The following is a 16,276-nucleotide window of genomic DNA, read 5'->3' on the forward strand; positions in this document are numbered from 1 at the left end:
TGTGGTGGCTGCATTTGTTTTCCCTTTTCTGCCTTTTCCCCCCTTTATTTTCACAAAGTGATCCTGCTCATTACACACTTCCTAGGGTGACAACACTCACTCACAGTACTGTATCTGTAGAGGAGCAGCATTGTGATAGTAGGCTGCACTCCTAATTCGGGCTACAAACACCTCCCCCTTTCCTCATCTCCATAACATAGGGGCAAAGTGTTCGATAGGTCACAGAAAAGAACCGGGAAGGTTGATAAATTTGTATGAAATATCAGTTCAGTGTACAGGAAGTTACACCTGACTGGATTTCTGGCTGCATTAATTTATTTTTGGTGCTTGCGGAAATGAACAGAGAAAACAAATGAAGCCACCATATCTAAGGACCAGTAAGCTTCAATAAATTAAATTAAATAGAGCAATAAAAAAAAGTTATTGCATTATGAAGTGTCACATTTCCGATATCTGAACCGAAAATCAATATCAGAATCAGGCAGGAGGATTCCAAGTCCCACACGGCTGTTATCTAAACCAACAAACTTTTCTTCAGCTATCTCTGTATCCAGGTACACAAGGAGAACGGCAAGGAACTGCTTGATTTCATTTACAGCAAAGAAACGTCCAGGACATTTGGAGGTTCCGGAACCAAACGGCATCAGGAAAGTTTTTAGCTTTTTGTCCCTTTTGTAGAAGGTGGTTTTCTCCTTCCCATTTTCCACAAATCGATCAAACTTATATTTCTAGGTAGAAAAATAGAGCATAATATTAACATTTTTATATTAAAATAAGGAGGCCAAAGAATATCAATATGAACAGGTTTTGTTTTAATGTTGCCGCATTATTTTACTACCAACCAAGCTGTTATTTTAAAAGCTTAGTCCAAGCAAAACAATATTTTATTTTAAGTGGACACTGGTAAGATGGATCACTTTCTAGCTTCTTGTACCTCCTAAAAACTGATGGAGACATTGTGGTTCATTTACTAAAGGAATACACATATTACAAAGTGAATGTTCAGTGAGTTTAGTAAATAAGGTGAAAATGTGTCTGATGACGAATTTCAGTGTCTGATGACGAATTTCCGCTATCGCTCAATTCTGCAAGTGATTCTAATTGACTATCGCTGTTTTCTACCTGGTCTAAAACCGCTTTTGACTTAAAGGGACGCTTTTTGGATGCCATGGACGTTCTCAAGTTTCCAGGCAGAAAGAACAGTAAAAGTGCAGGCAGGGCACTGGACAAAGCTCTAGGGACAAAATTGAAGTGAAATAGTTTGATATATAAATGTAATTATAGCAGATTACATTGTATTATGTGTATTCTGTGTAAACGTCATGTTTGCACTTTTGAATTTCCCTCCGGCTCCGCCCCCCGCTTTTTACTAGGCAATGCGAAACAAAACATCTGATGATAGAAGAATATGATGTCTCTGATGTAAAAGAGATTGGTTTAAAGTGACACTAAACTTAGGAATAAAATCTTAAAAATGCAATAAAATACCTGTACTATTAACATAAATGTATCTTATTTGTGTATCACTCAGCTGTAGATCCTCAAATCATCTCAGAATTCATACTGACACTGTCCTTCCTTCTGGAGGGAGGCTACTTTTGTTCCCCGTGTTCCCTGTGCATGTTGTAAAGTAGTCACCGCTCCAAGCTCATTCCTGTGATGAATATAACTTCAACAGAAATGAGTAAACTTAATGTGAGACTGTAGTCCATCACAGCAGCGAGCTTGGAGTGGTGACTACTTTACAACACACAGGGACCATGGGGAACAAAAGTAGCCTCCCTCCAGAAGGAAGGACAGTGTCCGCACCAATTCAGAGATGATTTGAGGATCTATAGCTGAGTAATACACAAATAGGCTACATTTCTATTAATAATTAGGGTACTTAGGGTTTAAAATGTAACTCCTGAGTTTAGTGCCACTTTAACCTTTGAGCACTTTTTATATAATGACATGATGATGGCTGTTGGTGATCTTCCAATAAAAAAGGACTGAGCATCAAAAAAGGACTTTCTAAATCTATAAACATCACTGTTTTATTCAGACATTTTAATTATAATTGGATTTAAGCTATCCTAATTAAATGATCACAGTGTTGCAGGCCTAAACTGACAGAAGTGTACGAATAGCATGAAGTTAGGGTCAGCCATTGGCCATCTCATTGTGCAATCTTAATATTCTCCATCTTAAAATACAAATCATTCATTGTTGAAAACGAATTCAAGTGTCTAGAAAGACAGTCTTTGAATTATGTCTTAAAAAGACAAAACTGGATGACCAATCTACTTTCAAGTTAATTTTGCCAGGACATGTATCCTTCCCAGCCCACACACTCAGATAGACACAATGGGGGTCTATTCACTAAGCTGCCGAAGGATCTAGCAGTAGCTTCGGCTGATCCTTCGGCTAGCTTTGGCCCCAGGACCCCTTCGTTTCAGTAGAACCGAAGGGCTGCTGTACTAGCTATTCACTATAGTCAGCCGAGCGGCTCATTCAAGCCAAAGGCATATGCTTCTGCTTGACTGAGCCGAGGTGAAAGCCGAAGCTGGCCGAACGGCCAACAGCCTGCTAGTGACTGCTGGACAGAGCCAGCCGTCATCAGCCAGCCGTCATCCGGCCACTTGCACAGACAGATCAGCGTCCCTGGTTACCAAGTAACCAGGGACACTGATCTCCAGACAGCCCAACTCTCCCTGGCGCTCCGGGAGTCTACCGCTGTTAGATAGCTCTCCCGGCCGCCGGGGAGAGAAACACTGTGTCCGTGAAAGATTTTCTCTGCTCGAGCGAGCAGAGTAAACCTTTCCCTGCTCTGTTTTTTTTTCTTCTGACATCGGAGCTGTTGGCTGCCGTCAGAATAAAAAAAGGGGACCTGAAGTTCTCCATCAGGTCCCCTCTAGTGATTGACAGCAGCCCGGGTCGCGGGTTGAATAGCTAGTTTGCTATTGTCATAGACCCACACGGTTCAGAGCTCCGTGTCAGAGGGTTCGGTCCGTTCGTGACATCACGGTCGACTCCTCCCCCTGGCCGTAGCTACTCCTTAAAAGCACAGCTGAGCCACTCACTCGGCGTACTATCGTTCTGGATCGTCGAGCGAGTGACTCTCTGTACTGAAACAGAGACTGTATTACTGCACGAAGTAATAGCCTTGTTCCATCGCTGCCTCCCACCATTACCAAACGAACCTGTCCTAGGTCCATCCTGAAGCCGTACCAACAACTCATCTTGAATAGTGATACCATCCACAGTTGTTCCCTGCTGTCTACAGAGAGTTCAATCAAACGCAAGTAAAGGGATAATTCCCAGCTGTTACTACTACTCACTAAGCTGGTTGTGCTGTAGTGGGATTCAGGAGGGAGCTACACAGATTCAAACCTCCTGTCTCCTTTCATACACTACTAAAATTGAGTTGATGAACTGTGCAAGGAAACAAGTTGGTTATAATATGACTGTTGCACCAATTACTTAGAACCGTATTGCTGGATTGATGTATTGTGAGAGGTGTTTCACAACTGCTGGTTGCTCTCACTTCCATAAACTGCATTGCTGATTCATAGAACTGTGTCTAGAGAGATATCCTGTTCCAATCTCCCAAATTCACATGCGGGTTCACTTCATCCTATTAGTAGCCATTTCTCAAACCATTGCAACTACAGACAAACAAATTACGTATCAAGTAACCAATTGTATTGCTTATACTCCTACCCCAAATCCAATCTAGCTGTAGGAAGATCCTACTCACCGGTTACATATGCAGATCTACTCCCAACTCTTTACTGCTACTTCCTCCAACCCAAACTACAGAGACTGATAGCTCCAGATCCTGCTGCCTCCTATAGCATCAGGGTAATACATCTCCACCACATAGGAATAGGGATATATGATGTGTAACGGTTCCCCTTGGTACTGAGTGCATTGGGGTTCCGCAAAACTGAGCCCAAACATTACACTTCACACACACTCCGCAGCTGAGATCCGCATTAGACATAACCGTCGACTGTTACAGCTATTGGCTATTGCAAAGTGAAATAGCCAATAGGAATCTAGCTATGCATTCCTATGGTGATTTTTTTTTTATTCTGACGGCAGCAGAACCGCCCGGCCAGTAGAAAACAGTTGGGCGGAGGTAGCTGTCACCTCTAGCTCCGCCCAATCGTTTTCTATTCTATTTTTTACTAAATTTTTAACTGTTTTTCTATTCTGCTCGGTACCACAGAGGTACCGAGCAGAACAGCCGAGCAGAATGCCGCTTGGCGGCATTCGGCTATTCACTCACTGCTGTTTGGCATCTGTGAGAATAGGCCAAACAGCAGCGAGTAGCCTGCCGGAGGTTCGGCTTAGCCGATCCAGATGTTGGATCGGCTGAGTCGAACTCCTTCTGCACTTCGGGTCGGCCGAACATGCTGAGCATGTTCAGCCGACCCGAAGCCGCACAAAGCAAGCTGATGTACGGCTGATTTCAGCCGATACACGGCTGGAATCAGCCGTACCAGCCTGAAGTGAATAGCCGTACAGCGTTCTGCTCACTTCGGGTGGGTTAGTCACTCGGCTGCCTACGGTAGCTTAGTGAATAGGCCCCAATGTTTTTCTAGTGTGCATCAGCACTTTAGTAGTATACATGGTGTGAAATAGGCAAAATATGACGAGCAGAAATAGCACCGTTAGATGACATCCATACCTTAAATGCATTTATAAGAAATTAAAAACTGGAATTCCCCTTTAATTGCAGCCCAATTAGGTAGTAGTATCCCTAAAACACAATAAACTCATCTTGCTGCTGTTTGATGTTCTTGACAGGACCAATGTTTTTTTGGTCACACTGCAATACCATATTTCACCAGCAGGTGGGGCAGCATTTAAAACCAGTTACTACAGATCTCTGTCTACTAAGAAAACCCAGGAGCTGCTGATAAGGGAGCTACGGGTGGTAATACGCTAAGGGATCCACAACAGTCAGAAAACGTTAAGTTTATGGTGATCACTATGAAATTTGATATTGTAAAACAGAACTGTGAGTTTAAGTAATAAAGTCTTTAAACAGTAATAATTTCCTACCCAGTATAGAGATGCAGAGAGCTATCACCGCTGCATCTGACACTGAGCCTACCACACCTGGGCGTGTGTGGGTGCAGGCTATGAGTCGTTTATGCTCCAACATAGCAACTCAAAGAAAAAAGCTGTACACCTTAGTCCAACTGACTGCCAATTTTTAATCCATAAGGCTGAGTACTCCAACACACCAAGACTCCTGGCCTAGAAGACGCCTGCCGTAACGCGTTTTACCATTAGTCTCTATGATTAAGCCCTAACAAGTGAAATGCGTTAGTGTGGGCGGCTTCTAGGTGGGGAGTCTCGGAATTCTGGAAATACTCAACCTTATGGATTCAAAGTTGACTGTCTGTTGGACTACAGTGTGCTGCTTTGCTTTTTTCTTTGAGTTTCTGTTCATTTCCTATCAGGATCATTATGCCCATACAGGCTGTTAAAATACCAATTGTTACCACTGGGAACAATGGATACAATAATCAATCCCTATCAGGTTCCATTATGTCTATACAGGCTGTTAAAGTATCCATTATTACCACTGGGAAATTTTTATTTTTCCTGGTTGCAAGGTTTTCTTCTTTTTTACTGTTCTCTCTAGACAGCAATAGAACATTTACATGAATGCAACATTCACTTCACTTCAGATCTGAAAAGCTTTGTTTAAACAGAAAAGGTACAATGAAACAGTGCGTGTATAATTCACTGATAAAGCCTCATGGACTAGTAAGCCATTGTTTTACTCATAATGAAAATACTGAAAGATTATTATACCCTCCAAAAATAACAAGTGAGAAGCTATAAAAGAATATGCGAGCCAACTGCCAGACAGTTACCCAGTAATAAATGCACAGCTTTACTTTATAATGTTCTCATTACCTACAGTCACTGCACATTGAGTGAGAAAACAACATTGACACGTCTAATCCTATAAACAGTCAGCACATACAACAGGAGCTCACAGGCTCTGGATTCACACTCAGTGTGCACAAAGGAGATTTACACATAAAAATTTCACAGATTTCACACTCCTGGTGGAATCTTCCAGTCTCTCTAATTTGTATATACCATTATATGGGATCATAGCATTCACATTCATACTGTGTGATTTCCTTCTAGAATATGCATGTTCCTAGATATATAACATGAAAACCAGGGATGCCCACAACTTTTCGTCTGGAGATCTACTTTTCAAATGACGAGCTCAATGAGATCTACCAGTGAAAAAACACCTTTATTTAGAAAATAAGCACATCAAAATTGTTACTGGGACTACTGCCTCTCTCTCTCTCCTCTCTCTGCTGTCTTTCTTTGGGCTGGTTCACACCACAAACCCTCTGAAATGCAATCCGGCCGGCTCCCTGCACTCAGGGGCGGGAGGGGGCGTGGTGGTGCGTTAAAGTCCATGGCCCCAGCCATGCACCCTGCCCGCAGTGCAATCGCCTGGAACGCAGGCACATTAGAGAAGAGACAGCAGAGAGAGAGAAGAGACAGCAGAGAGAGAGAGAAGAGACTGCAGAGAGAAGAGATAGCAGAGAGAGAGGAAACCGCAGAGAGAGAGAGAGAGAGAGAGAGAAGAGTCCGGCCCAGTGTGATCTGCAAAAATGCTGCAAGCACTATTTTTTGCAGATCGCACCGGACCGGAAACGCAGGCACTACCCAGGCACTTACATCTCTCTCTGCTCTCTCTTCTCTCTCCTGGCTGTCTTTCCTTACCAACACTGCAGCAGCTTCCTGTCTCTTCTCTCACTTGCGCTGTCCTGTCCTCCTGCGTTGCTTGTGTGGCCAAATGTGTCCAACGCTGCACACGTGGAGAGGTGTCCCACCTCTTCCCGTCTGCAGTGTCTGATACATTCAGCTACACTAGCTGAATGTATCAGAGGAGCTGAAGAAGAAGGGAGCTCAGGTAAGTGAGCCGATCGCGATCTACCATTGTTCGCTTTGCGATCGACTAGTAGATCGCAATCGACCTAATGGGCACCCCTGATATATACCAATTTACCAATTGGCCAGGGCTGGATAAGGATCCCCCACAACATGCATATTTTTGCTTTGCTAAATCAATTAGATCCATAATAAAAAAAAAGCTTATATGACAGTGCAAGATACATACAGTGTTAGTTCCAAGAGCAGGGTTGAATGCAAGGGGTGCGTGAATTGTTGTCAAATCACTGATGTTTTTCAGTTGTGTGAGCATATACATTTTTCATTCCATATCCAGTTGGGTTGCAGGATTGTGACTTGAAGAGCCACACTTCATTTAATAATCCAGATACATCTTCAATATAGGGTTGAGGGGACAGTACAGAAACAACCAACATGTTTTTGGGGCTCATACAAATACCCCCTTTATCAGGGCTTAGTAATGGAGGATATGTATCAGGACTGTCACGGCTTGAAAATTGATACCGTTTTGTTCATTGTGTGAGGACACATAGAGCTCTTTAGCAGCTGATTTGGCTGCCTAAATGTATAAAATAAATTCTAAAAATAAATTACTGCTTTATGTGTTTTCTCTCAAAACTTTTGACTTTTAAAATAATGAGACATTTTATGTAAAAACAGTTGTAGCCAATATGGATTTAGAACAAGGAGATTTCCTTTCTCCACACAAGTGTCCACATTTGGTCAGGTCCTTCTGCAGATATCACTCTAATCACTGTCCCAATACAATTGTTATTACCAAATTTAGCTTGTTTGGGGTGTAATGTGTATGTAAACCTCCACAATAAATTTCACCTATTTGCTCACTTTTGCTTTGTTAAATACAACATTGAATGTGTTTTGCTATATCTGTTATATTACATGCAAAAAATATCTGTTGATCCTGCTAGAAAGCTGATAACTCTGTGGACTACATACCACATCCCCCCTATGTAATAGAAAAGCAGAGAGGATGAGTTGGTCTGTAGTTCTAGCACACCTGCTGTCCTAGGGTGACAACAACGCTCTTTCATCATTGATATAGTACAAGGAGTGAGCATTGGCATCCTAGGACAAGAAATGTGTTACAGGAAGGATCAGCTAATGTAAATGAAGAAAGCCAAAAAGAAGAAAATGACGGCAGCTACCATATCCAAGGAATAGTAAGTGGCAATATAATACGTTTTAACCTCAGGACCCACATTTGTCCTTGGTCATTAAGTCACGACCCAAGTTGAACTGCAATGGAATGCATAGCATTGCAGTACCAGGCGTTCAAGTGCAGGCAATCGGACTGTGGGTGGGAAGTGCGCTTGGGGTGTCATTCAAATTAATGGCAATGCAACACACTTTCCTCCAGAATGCGCAGTAGGTGTGATTGCATGGTACAGTGCATTAATCTCATGGAACAGTGTACGAGAGTGAACGGACCCTCAAAAGCACTGGCAGACACACACAACCACTGACATTCTCACACACACATATGCACACTCCAAAACAATTTATAATTTTTTGCTTTTTTTAAGATGCACCCAGTCTCTCTAACTTATGGGGACTGGAGTGGAGCCTCAGCCTGAGGTCCAGTGTGAGCTGCTGTGCATTGCTTGTACATCTCCATTGCCTGCCCTGTAGAGGTGCCAGGAGCCAGAATGTGATGTCCGTCCAGTCCAGGCACCTCTACAGGGCACACGAGGGAGCTGTAAGCAATGCATGTATGGCTGGAGCTCCCTTAAGGCCATACTTCCAGCCCACCCCACCTCAAGCTGACACACAGTGCCAGGCAGCATATTTTGAATGGTTGCTCGGAGTGAGAACTGACAGTGCTGCGCTGGGAAGAGGCTGAGGAGTCTCTCGCCTACAAAAGTGGAAGGCATGTGGCGACCTGCTGAACATGGGGTCGCGACCCGCTGAACATGGGGTCGCGACCCGCTGAACATGGGGTCGTGACCCCCTTTTGGGTCACGACCCACCAGTTGAGAACCAAGACTCTAAACTGATATTAAAGTCAAGAAGTTTTTTTAAGCTATTTCAAATGCTGTTTAAATCACTTACAATGGATCCTGCTCTTTGATGTTTAAAAGTTTTACTTTCCTGCAGAATCAACTGGCTCTAAAGTCCTGTTTTAGGGTGGCTCATTTGCCTTGCAGGGTTCTATGGAGCCACGATTGTGTGTGCTAGTAAGCTGTATGTGTCTCCACAAATGCACAGACACAGCAAGCCAAGTCACTCCCTGTTCCTCCTTCCTCCCTGTTCTTTCCTTCTCCAAGTTAGTAGATGGACAGCTGCTGGAGACTTCTCTGTCCCTTCAGATCTTGTACTGGGCAGTAAGTTCAGGGAAGCAGAGGTGAGAGAGTTGGAGCTGTTAGAAAACTTGATGACTGTAAGTGCTTTGGTGAAAATATAAAAAAATACTTTTCTGAGCAATTTATATTTGTTTCATCTGAATTAATTGTTAAAAAAGTTTGAGAGTTTAATACTACTTTTAGGACTAGCTGCTTGCAAAAAAAACCTCAGCTGTAGATAACTTCCACAGTAAATAAGCGATGCAGGTTAATGTTCTGGGAAATTATATTTTAACAAAGCTTCAAATTATTTGTGCTTTACAGAGGGTGAATTGTCTATTAATGTGTACTGTGCTTGTATAGTTTTACAGACTTCTTGTATTGTAATGCGTGACTCTGGTTATAAAGATTAAACACTTGTTTTTTTAGGTTTTCATAGAGTCTCTAGGATTAAGCCCTTAAAGGGTGAAACGCGTTATAGCGGGTACTCTCTTGACGCGGAGTCTCGGCAGACTGGATATTCTTTACCTTGTGGATAAAAAACCTGCTGTCCAGTGTGGGGCTTCTTTTTTGGACTATTGTGCTGGAATGTGGACAGCTCTCAGCCTGCACCCATACATGCCTGGGTGCTGGCTGGGAGCAGTGAAAGTTTTCTGTATTGTCACCTTGTCACATGATCTACTGGATTCCCAGTCTGCTTTGCATTTCTTACCCTGCTGCTTGACATGATGCAATCTAGATTTTCCAAGACTACATAGCTCATCATGCATTGCTTCCAGCAAGCAATGATAATGTTACATTGTTCAGATGTTGAGTTGTAGTTCAGAAGGTAGGCTTTGTGAAAGAAGTGACACAATTAAAAGTGCATATTCACAGGGCTATACTAAATTGTGCCACTGCATTGAGGAAGTACATCCTATGGGCCTCTTCAATAAGTAAGTTTACAAAGTTCTCGATTGGTATAGTTATTACGAATGGGATAGAACATATGGAAATTCAGCATAGAAATAAATATTTATTTTAAGTTTTTGATCATAGATACTCCATTAAATGTATCGATGCTAAACAGCATGCACTGAGAAATCTCCTTTTCTGGGCTATGGTATTCTGATAGCCGGTACCAGAATACCCCAGCAAAGACTGTAGCTGATTGACTAAAGCCACTGCGCAGCTGACAATTTTCAGTCTGTCTCCTTTGACAAAAGTTGATTGAAAAATTGGCTTTTGTTCATACGATTGGCTACACACAGCTTGAAATTTGAGCAGTGTATGTCTAGCTTTACTTTAAAGATAATTCCAATATAAACATTCAACCATGATTAAATAATTTCTAAAACAATATGCCTTTCATTTACCGACTGTTATTAAGAAATATACATCTACAGAAATACATAGCCACTTGCCAAGTACACTCAGGCTGCTGTATCATATTCCACTGGTTCTAGTTAACGGACTGCAGAATTAGAAACATTCTAGGCTGACAGATGGTTAATAATTTAGTATACATTCCTTTTCGCAGGGTAAAGCTGAAAACAGTGATAAATATAGTTGATTACACAGTACATATATGTAAAAGGTTAATTCTAAAATCACGAATTTATAATTAAATGCAAAACAGATTATATTATTTCTGCAATTACAAAACCACCTATAACGAAAGCAGAGATTAAAGACTTCCATAATGCAATGTTTTACATGAAACAATTGATGAAAATCATAATCCCGGCTAATTATAGGAGCAGATATGATTAGGAGCACAAATAGATCTGTGCATTTTAAAATGGGAGGAAATACAGTATCTACAATTTGCTTGTAAGTGAAGAACCTTTAAAGTGTATTTCCATTGTTGCAGCCAAATTTTCATTGTATGTTAATTAAGTTAACAAGATAAATTCATTCCACAAATTTCTGCCTTAAAGGAGAACTATGGGGTTAAGGCTTTTCCCCATAGTTCTCCTTAGGGTAATGGGAGGACACAAACTAGCGTCCTCCCGCCACCCTAGGCTCAGTATACCGCGAGCAGTAGCTCGCGGTATACTGAGACGCCGCAGTATACCGCGAGCTGCTGCTTGCGGTATACTGAGACGCCGCAGCTGAAGCGGATCCCGACAATTGTGCCAGGATCCGCCCAGCTGCGTGACTGCAGCACTGGCGGATCGGAGCGGGGAGGGGGGAATCCAGCCCCTCCCCTGTCATGGCAGAGAGCCGTGACAGTATCGAGAGGTGAGCGAACGCCGGTATGTGTTCGCTCACCTCCCGATCTACTGAGCCGACGTGTGACAGTCTCATTGTCACAGGTCGGCTAGAACTATGAGGTGAGTGAAAAGCACTCACCTCATAGTTCTCTTTTTTGTCTTTCTATTAGGACAGATCACTGTGAACGTGCTCAAAAAAACCTGGAATGAGCCATGTTGCCTGCTGCCAGAAAACATCTAAAAAGGTAAGAATTATTTTTTACATTATTTTTCATTATACTGTGTGAACAGGAAAACATAAACATGTCGAGGGGTTTTCTCAAATTTGACTGCAAAAGTCGAAATACACTTTAAGATAGAATCCACTTTACTCCAAGGTTCGGGTGAGTATAACTTTGTTATTTTCCTTCCTAAACCAAAATGAGCACTTAACCCTTACAGTGCTGTGGTAGTGCCACTGCAGGGGTTAATAAAAAAAATTCCCCAGAGTTCTGCTTTAAATAAACACAACTTCATCATGTTTTCTAAGCTCAGTGAATATTCACTTTGCTTATTGAACAGTCTCTACTCAGTGACTTTGAGCCCTGTTACTATCAAATCCTCCCCCTCATTTCCCACAAGTCAAATCATGCTGCTTCTAAAATGTATTAAAGATTCCAACAATTACAATATGATGAGAAAGACATAGGAATAAATGAATTAATTCATGAGGGTCAGATCTTGCACAATGTTCCAAGAAGCAGCATTTTGCTGTTTCAATAACGCAAAATGCTGCTTATGTAACTGTTGTGCCTAGTACAATACCCCATAGGTTACCTTAACAAACACACTGTGCACCCAATAAATATGCATCTGCATACCTTTCTAGTTCATACATATAAGGTAGAGATGTGTGTGAGTACTCAGTGGGAGCCATTTTTGCTATGATTTGCAATGCAAACAAACAGGATGGAACAAGCAAACCAGCAGCAGAAAGAATGTGAGAAAATAAATTTTTGTTCATGGTGGGGGATATGGAGGTTAAATTTGTAATTAAATACATTTGAGTGTGTCTGGGATAGCAGAGCAGCTTGCTTCTATCACCCCTTATAGAGGGACACTGGTACTTATCCTAAAATGGACCAAGGTAAAGTCCAACCCCAACTTTGTTATGACATTAAAACAATATTCATCCTAGCACCTATGAAAAACCCCCAAAAAACACTGGTCTGCAATCTAGCACTGGTCCTCTTCCGGGTTGAATGATGTCCAGCATCATTTAACCTACTTTCTCTAAGCCTAGACCATCATCAACACACACCGCAGGGCGGCACTAATGGTGTAGTGGTTAACATTTCTGCCTTGCAGCATTGAGGCTCAAATCCTAGCCAGGTCGCTATCTGCATGCAGTTTGTATTTTCTTACTGTGCTTGCGTGGGTTTCCTCCCACACTCCAAAAGACATGCTGGTAGGTTAATTGGCTCCTGTCTAAATCAGCCCTGTATGTATGCATGTAAGATAGGGACCTTAGATTGTAAGCTCCTTGAGGGCAGGGGCTGATGTGAATGTGCATATATGTAAAGCACTGTGTAAATTGTCAGCACTGTATAAACACTATATAAAAGCCAATAATAATAAATAAAATGCTGGTCTGGTCTCACAGTACTGCTAGACAGAACGGTGCTCACACATTATTACAATTTTTTTCCCAAAACCATTTTATCACTGCTGATCACTCATCAATAGCACTATGAATTTAAAATGTAAAAAACATCTTTTACATTGTTTCATTTTGCTCTACAGCACTGTAATTGCAACCCACATGTTAAAGACTTGCGTCAAAGGCAGATCGCTATTTGAATATTCTCTAATTAACACGGGAAATGTTGGCTTGAAAAATAATGTTACATTTTCTTTTTAAATAAAAACAAAATCTCAGCATGCAATTCCTTGACCTAGTTGAGTTTTCTGTTCAGATGCAACTACTTGCTCTGCTCTAACCAATCAGAGATCAGTTTAATGAGTGGTCATTTATGCGTTACACATTCCTCCCCCTCATTTCACTATCAGATGTCAGTAAATATCGTGCCAATATCATCACTGTTTCACAGAACCAGAAAGAACTCAATGAAAGATGATGGCAGATGGTTATGTAATCTGCCTATTACTGTGGAACGTTTCCTAAAATCCTGTAGTTTGTCTCCATGAAAGGTGGGCATACAATTGTGAAAAGCAATCCCATGGACAGTGACCAGAAAGAATGTTGCTCTGTATGTATTCTTAAGATTTGCTCTGGATGTATGATTTTTATAAAAAAGAAATAAATTGCATCAAACATAAGCAAACAATTCCTATCTGTAACAGTTTAGTAGCAGTGACAGATGTATGAATCTTGATAAGCTTCTTTCTTACATTTGCTTCATATTTTACTGGAACCAAGGATTAATCACCTAGCATAGTGTAGTGTTCCTATACATAGCAGGAAGTTGATTTCTTGCCAATTTGTTGTTACTGTCAGTTATGTATTTTTTAAATAAGTGAAATCTAAACAGTGCTTTTAACTTACTATATGTTAAAGCTGAACTCCGGGCCAACAGCAAAATACACAGATGAAATACATATATGAAAGCTATTTTACCTGGCAAATGATTTATATTCCTGTCCATCAAGTACTGAGATTTACACACCTCTGCCACACAGCACAAACCCGACTAACAGGGCAGGTGGCCTATTTTTTCTTTGCTGTAGTTAAGTTAACACTTACTGGTATTGTCCCTTCCCTGGTATGTAACAGGACAGTATATGGAAAAGAAACAGACTGATTAGCTCAGCTCTCTGTTCTCTCCTCCTGTTCTCTCCTCCTATCATTATACTTTTTTTCACTGGAGCACAACCGGCTGGCTTTTGGTGCTGTTGCTTCCTCTCCCAGTCTAAGCTCTGCTGTGTGGCAACGGCAAGAAGCTGATACCAAGCCAAATACATGGACTTACACTGATTACTTAAAATAAAATAAATATGAATGTGTATTCATGAACACAGAGCTGCATTCATTTGTGCCTTTTGTATCTGCTTGTAGTTCATCTTTAATCTGTATGCACATGTATTTCATATACTTACAGGAATAATAAATAAATATATTTATTTATTACAGGTATTTATACAGTAAAGCACCAACAATTTATGCAGCCCCTTACATTGCACATTCACATCAGTCCCTGCCTTCAATGAGCTTACTATCTAAGGTCCTTATCTTACATGCATCCTTGCAGCAAGTCTTTGGAGTGTGGGAGGAAACTGGAGTACCTGGAGGAAACCCACGCAAGCACATGCAAACTCCTTCATGATGTCCTGACCGGGATATATATATATACAGTCATGGCCAAAAATATTGGCACCCCTGCATTTCTGTCAGATAATGCACCACTTCATGCAGGGAATTGTTGCAATTACAAATGTTTAGGCATTCTCATGTTTATTTCTTTTCTTTGTCTTGGTATTACACCATAAAGTGGAGAAAAAAAGTAACATCTGACACATTCCACGCAAAACTCAAAAAAATGGCCTGGACAAAATTATTGGCACCCACAATTAATATTTGGTAGCACAGCCCTTGGAAAAAATAACTGAAATCAATTGCTTCCTGTGACCATCGATGAGTTTCTTACACCTCTCTAAAGAATTTTGGACCACTCTTCTTTCGCCAACTGCTCCAGGTCTCTCAGATTGAAAGGGTTTCTTTTCCCAACTGCTGTTTTGAGATCTCTCCACGAGTGCTCTATGGGATTTAGATCTGGACTCATTGCTGGCCAGTCCAGTACTCTCCAGCACTTTGTCTGAAACAATTTTTGCATGCTTTTTGACTTGTTTTGGGTCATTGTCAAAACATGGATGCTGCCATTTCTGATCTCCTCCTTATATCTGCCTTGCTCACCCTTTGGCTTCAATACCTTCAGTCGCTTAGCCAGATAAGGACTTTTGACTTTACCCTAAATTTCCTAATATGCATTCTTGTTTCAAAATAGTAAATCAGAAAGAACTGAAGCCAAAAAATCAGCATGACAGCCAGGCAATTATATTTTTCAAGAGGAGGTCAGCAATAATATTTCCCATATTACTCTTAAAAAAGGTTTAATTTAATGGAATAATACACGCAATGGAGGAGCACTGCATGGGTACTTCTCGCGTCACCTGATAATAATTATAATACTTTTGGATATGCCACTGGATGTGAAAGAAAAGAAAACCCATTTTTGCACTGAATTTCTGTCAACCCAAACAACTTGGATAATAACTATTATACAATACACAGCATATAATTTTTTATTCAAATTTGCCCCATTACAGAACTTCTTGGGCTAAATAATGCCACTAATCTAACTCAACAAATTAATTGTGGTTTATCTGCTAAAGGGATAGAGTCAGTTTACGTATTGCAACAACTAAAAATGAGAGATGGGGTTTTTAAGGTGTCATTTACCAAGTGCGAAGAGACCCAGTTCAACGTAACACAAAAGTCATATATTTATATTAAAAATATAATTTAATTGATAAATAAAACAGCATGATTACCGTATATACTCGGGTATAAGCCGTCCCGAATATAAGCCGAGGTACACAAAAGTATGATCAAACTAACATATATCGATTGATTGCAGCAAATGGCACAAAACATCCCTTGAGCACACATAGATAAATACTGTTTATACAATAATAACCTATTAACATTTTCTCCTTAATATATCTTCGTCTATTATCATAGTGGTCATAATGGTCCAAAAGTACTCAGTAGTTCTATCATGTGTCCAGTTTTCTACGTGTTTCGCACATGGCTTCATCAGGAAAAAAGAGGTACCACAT

The 16,276-nt window shown here is 41.0% G+C and overlaps 1 protein-coding gene across 1 annotated transcript in view; it reads right to left on the bottom strand.

The window, feature by feature from the left end:
* Positions 1-427: 427 nt before the first annotated feature.
* Positions 428-16,276, bottom strand: part of LOC108798116 (25-hydroxycholesterol 7-alpha-hydroxylase) — a 157,647-nt gene continuing 141,798 nt past the window's right edge. The window contains exon 6 of the mRNA XM_018569837.1: positions 428-728. Coding sequence (XP_018425339.1) covers positions 429-728 — 300 coding nt within the window. The 3' untranslated portion in view covers position 428. The remainder of the gene's footprint in view (positions 729-16,276) is intronic.

Source organism: Nanorana parkeri, unplaced genomic scaffold (assembly GCF_000935625.1).
Source record: "Nanorana parkeri isolate BGI_ZX_2015 unplaced genomic scaffold, ASM93562v1 scaffold1407, whole genome shotgun sequence".
NCBI lineage: Eukaryota > Metazoa > Chordata > Amphibia > Anura > Dicroglossidae > Nanorana > Nanorana parkeri.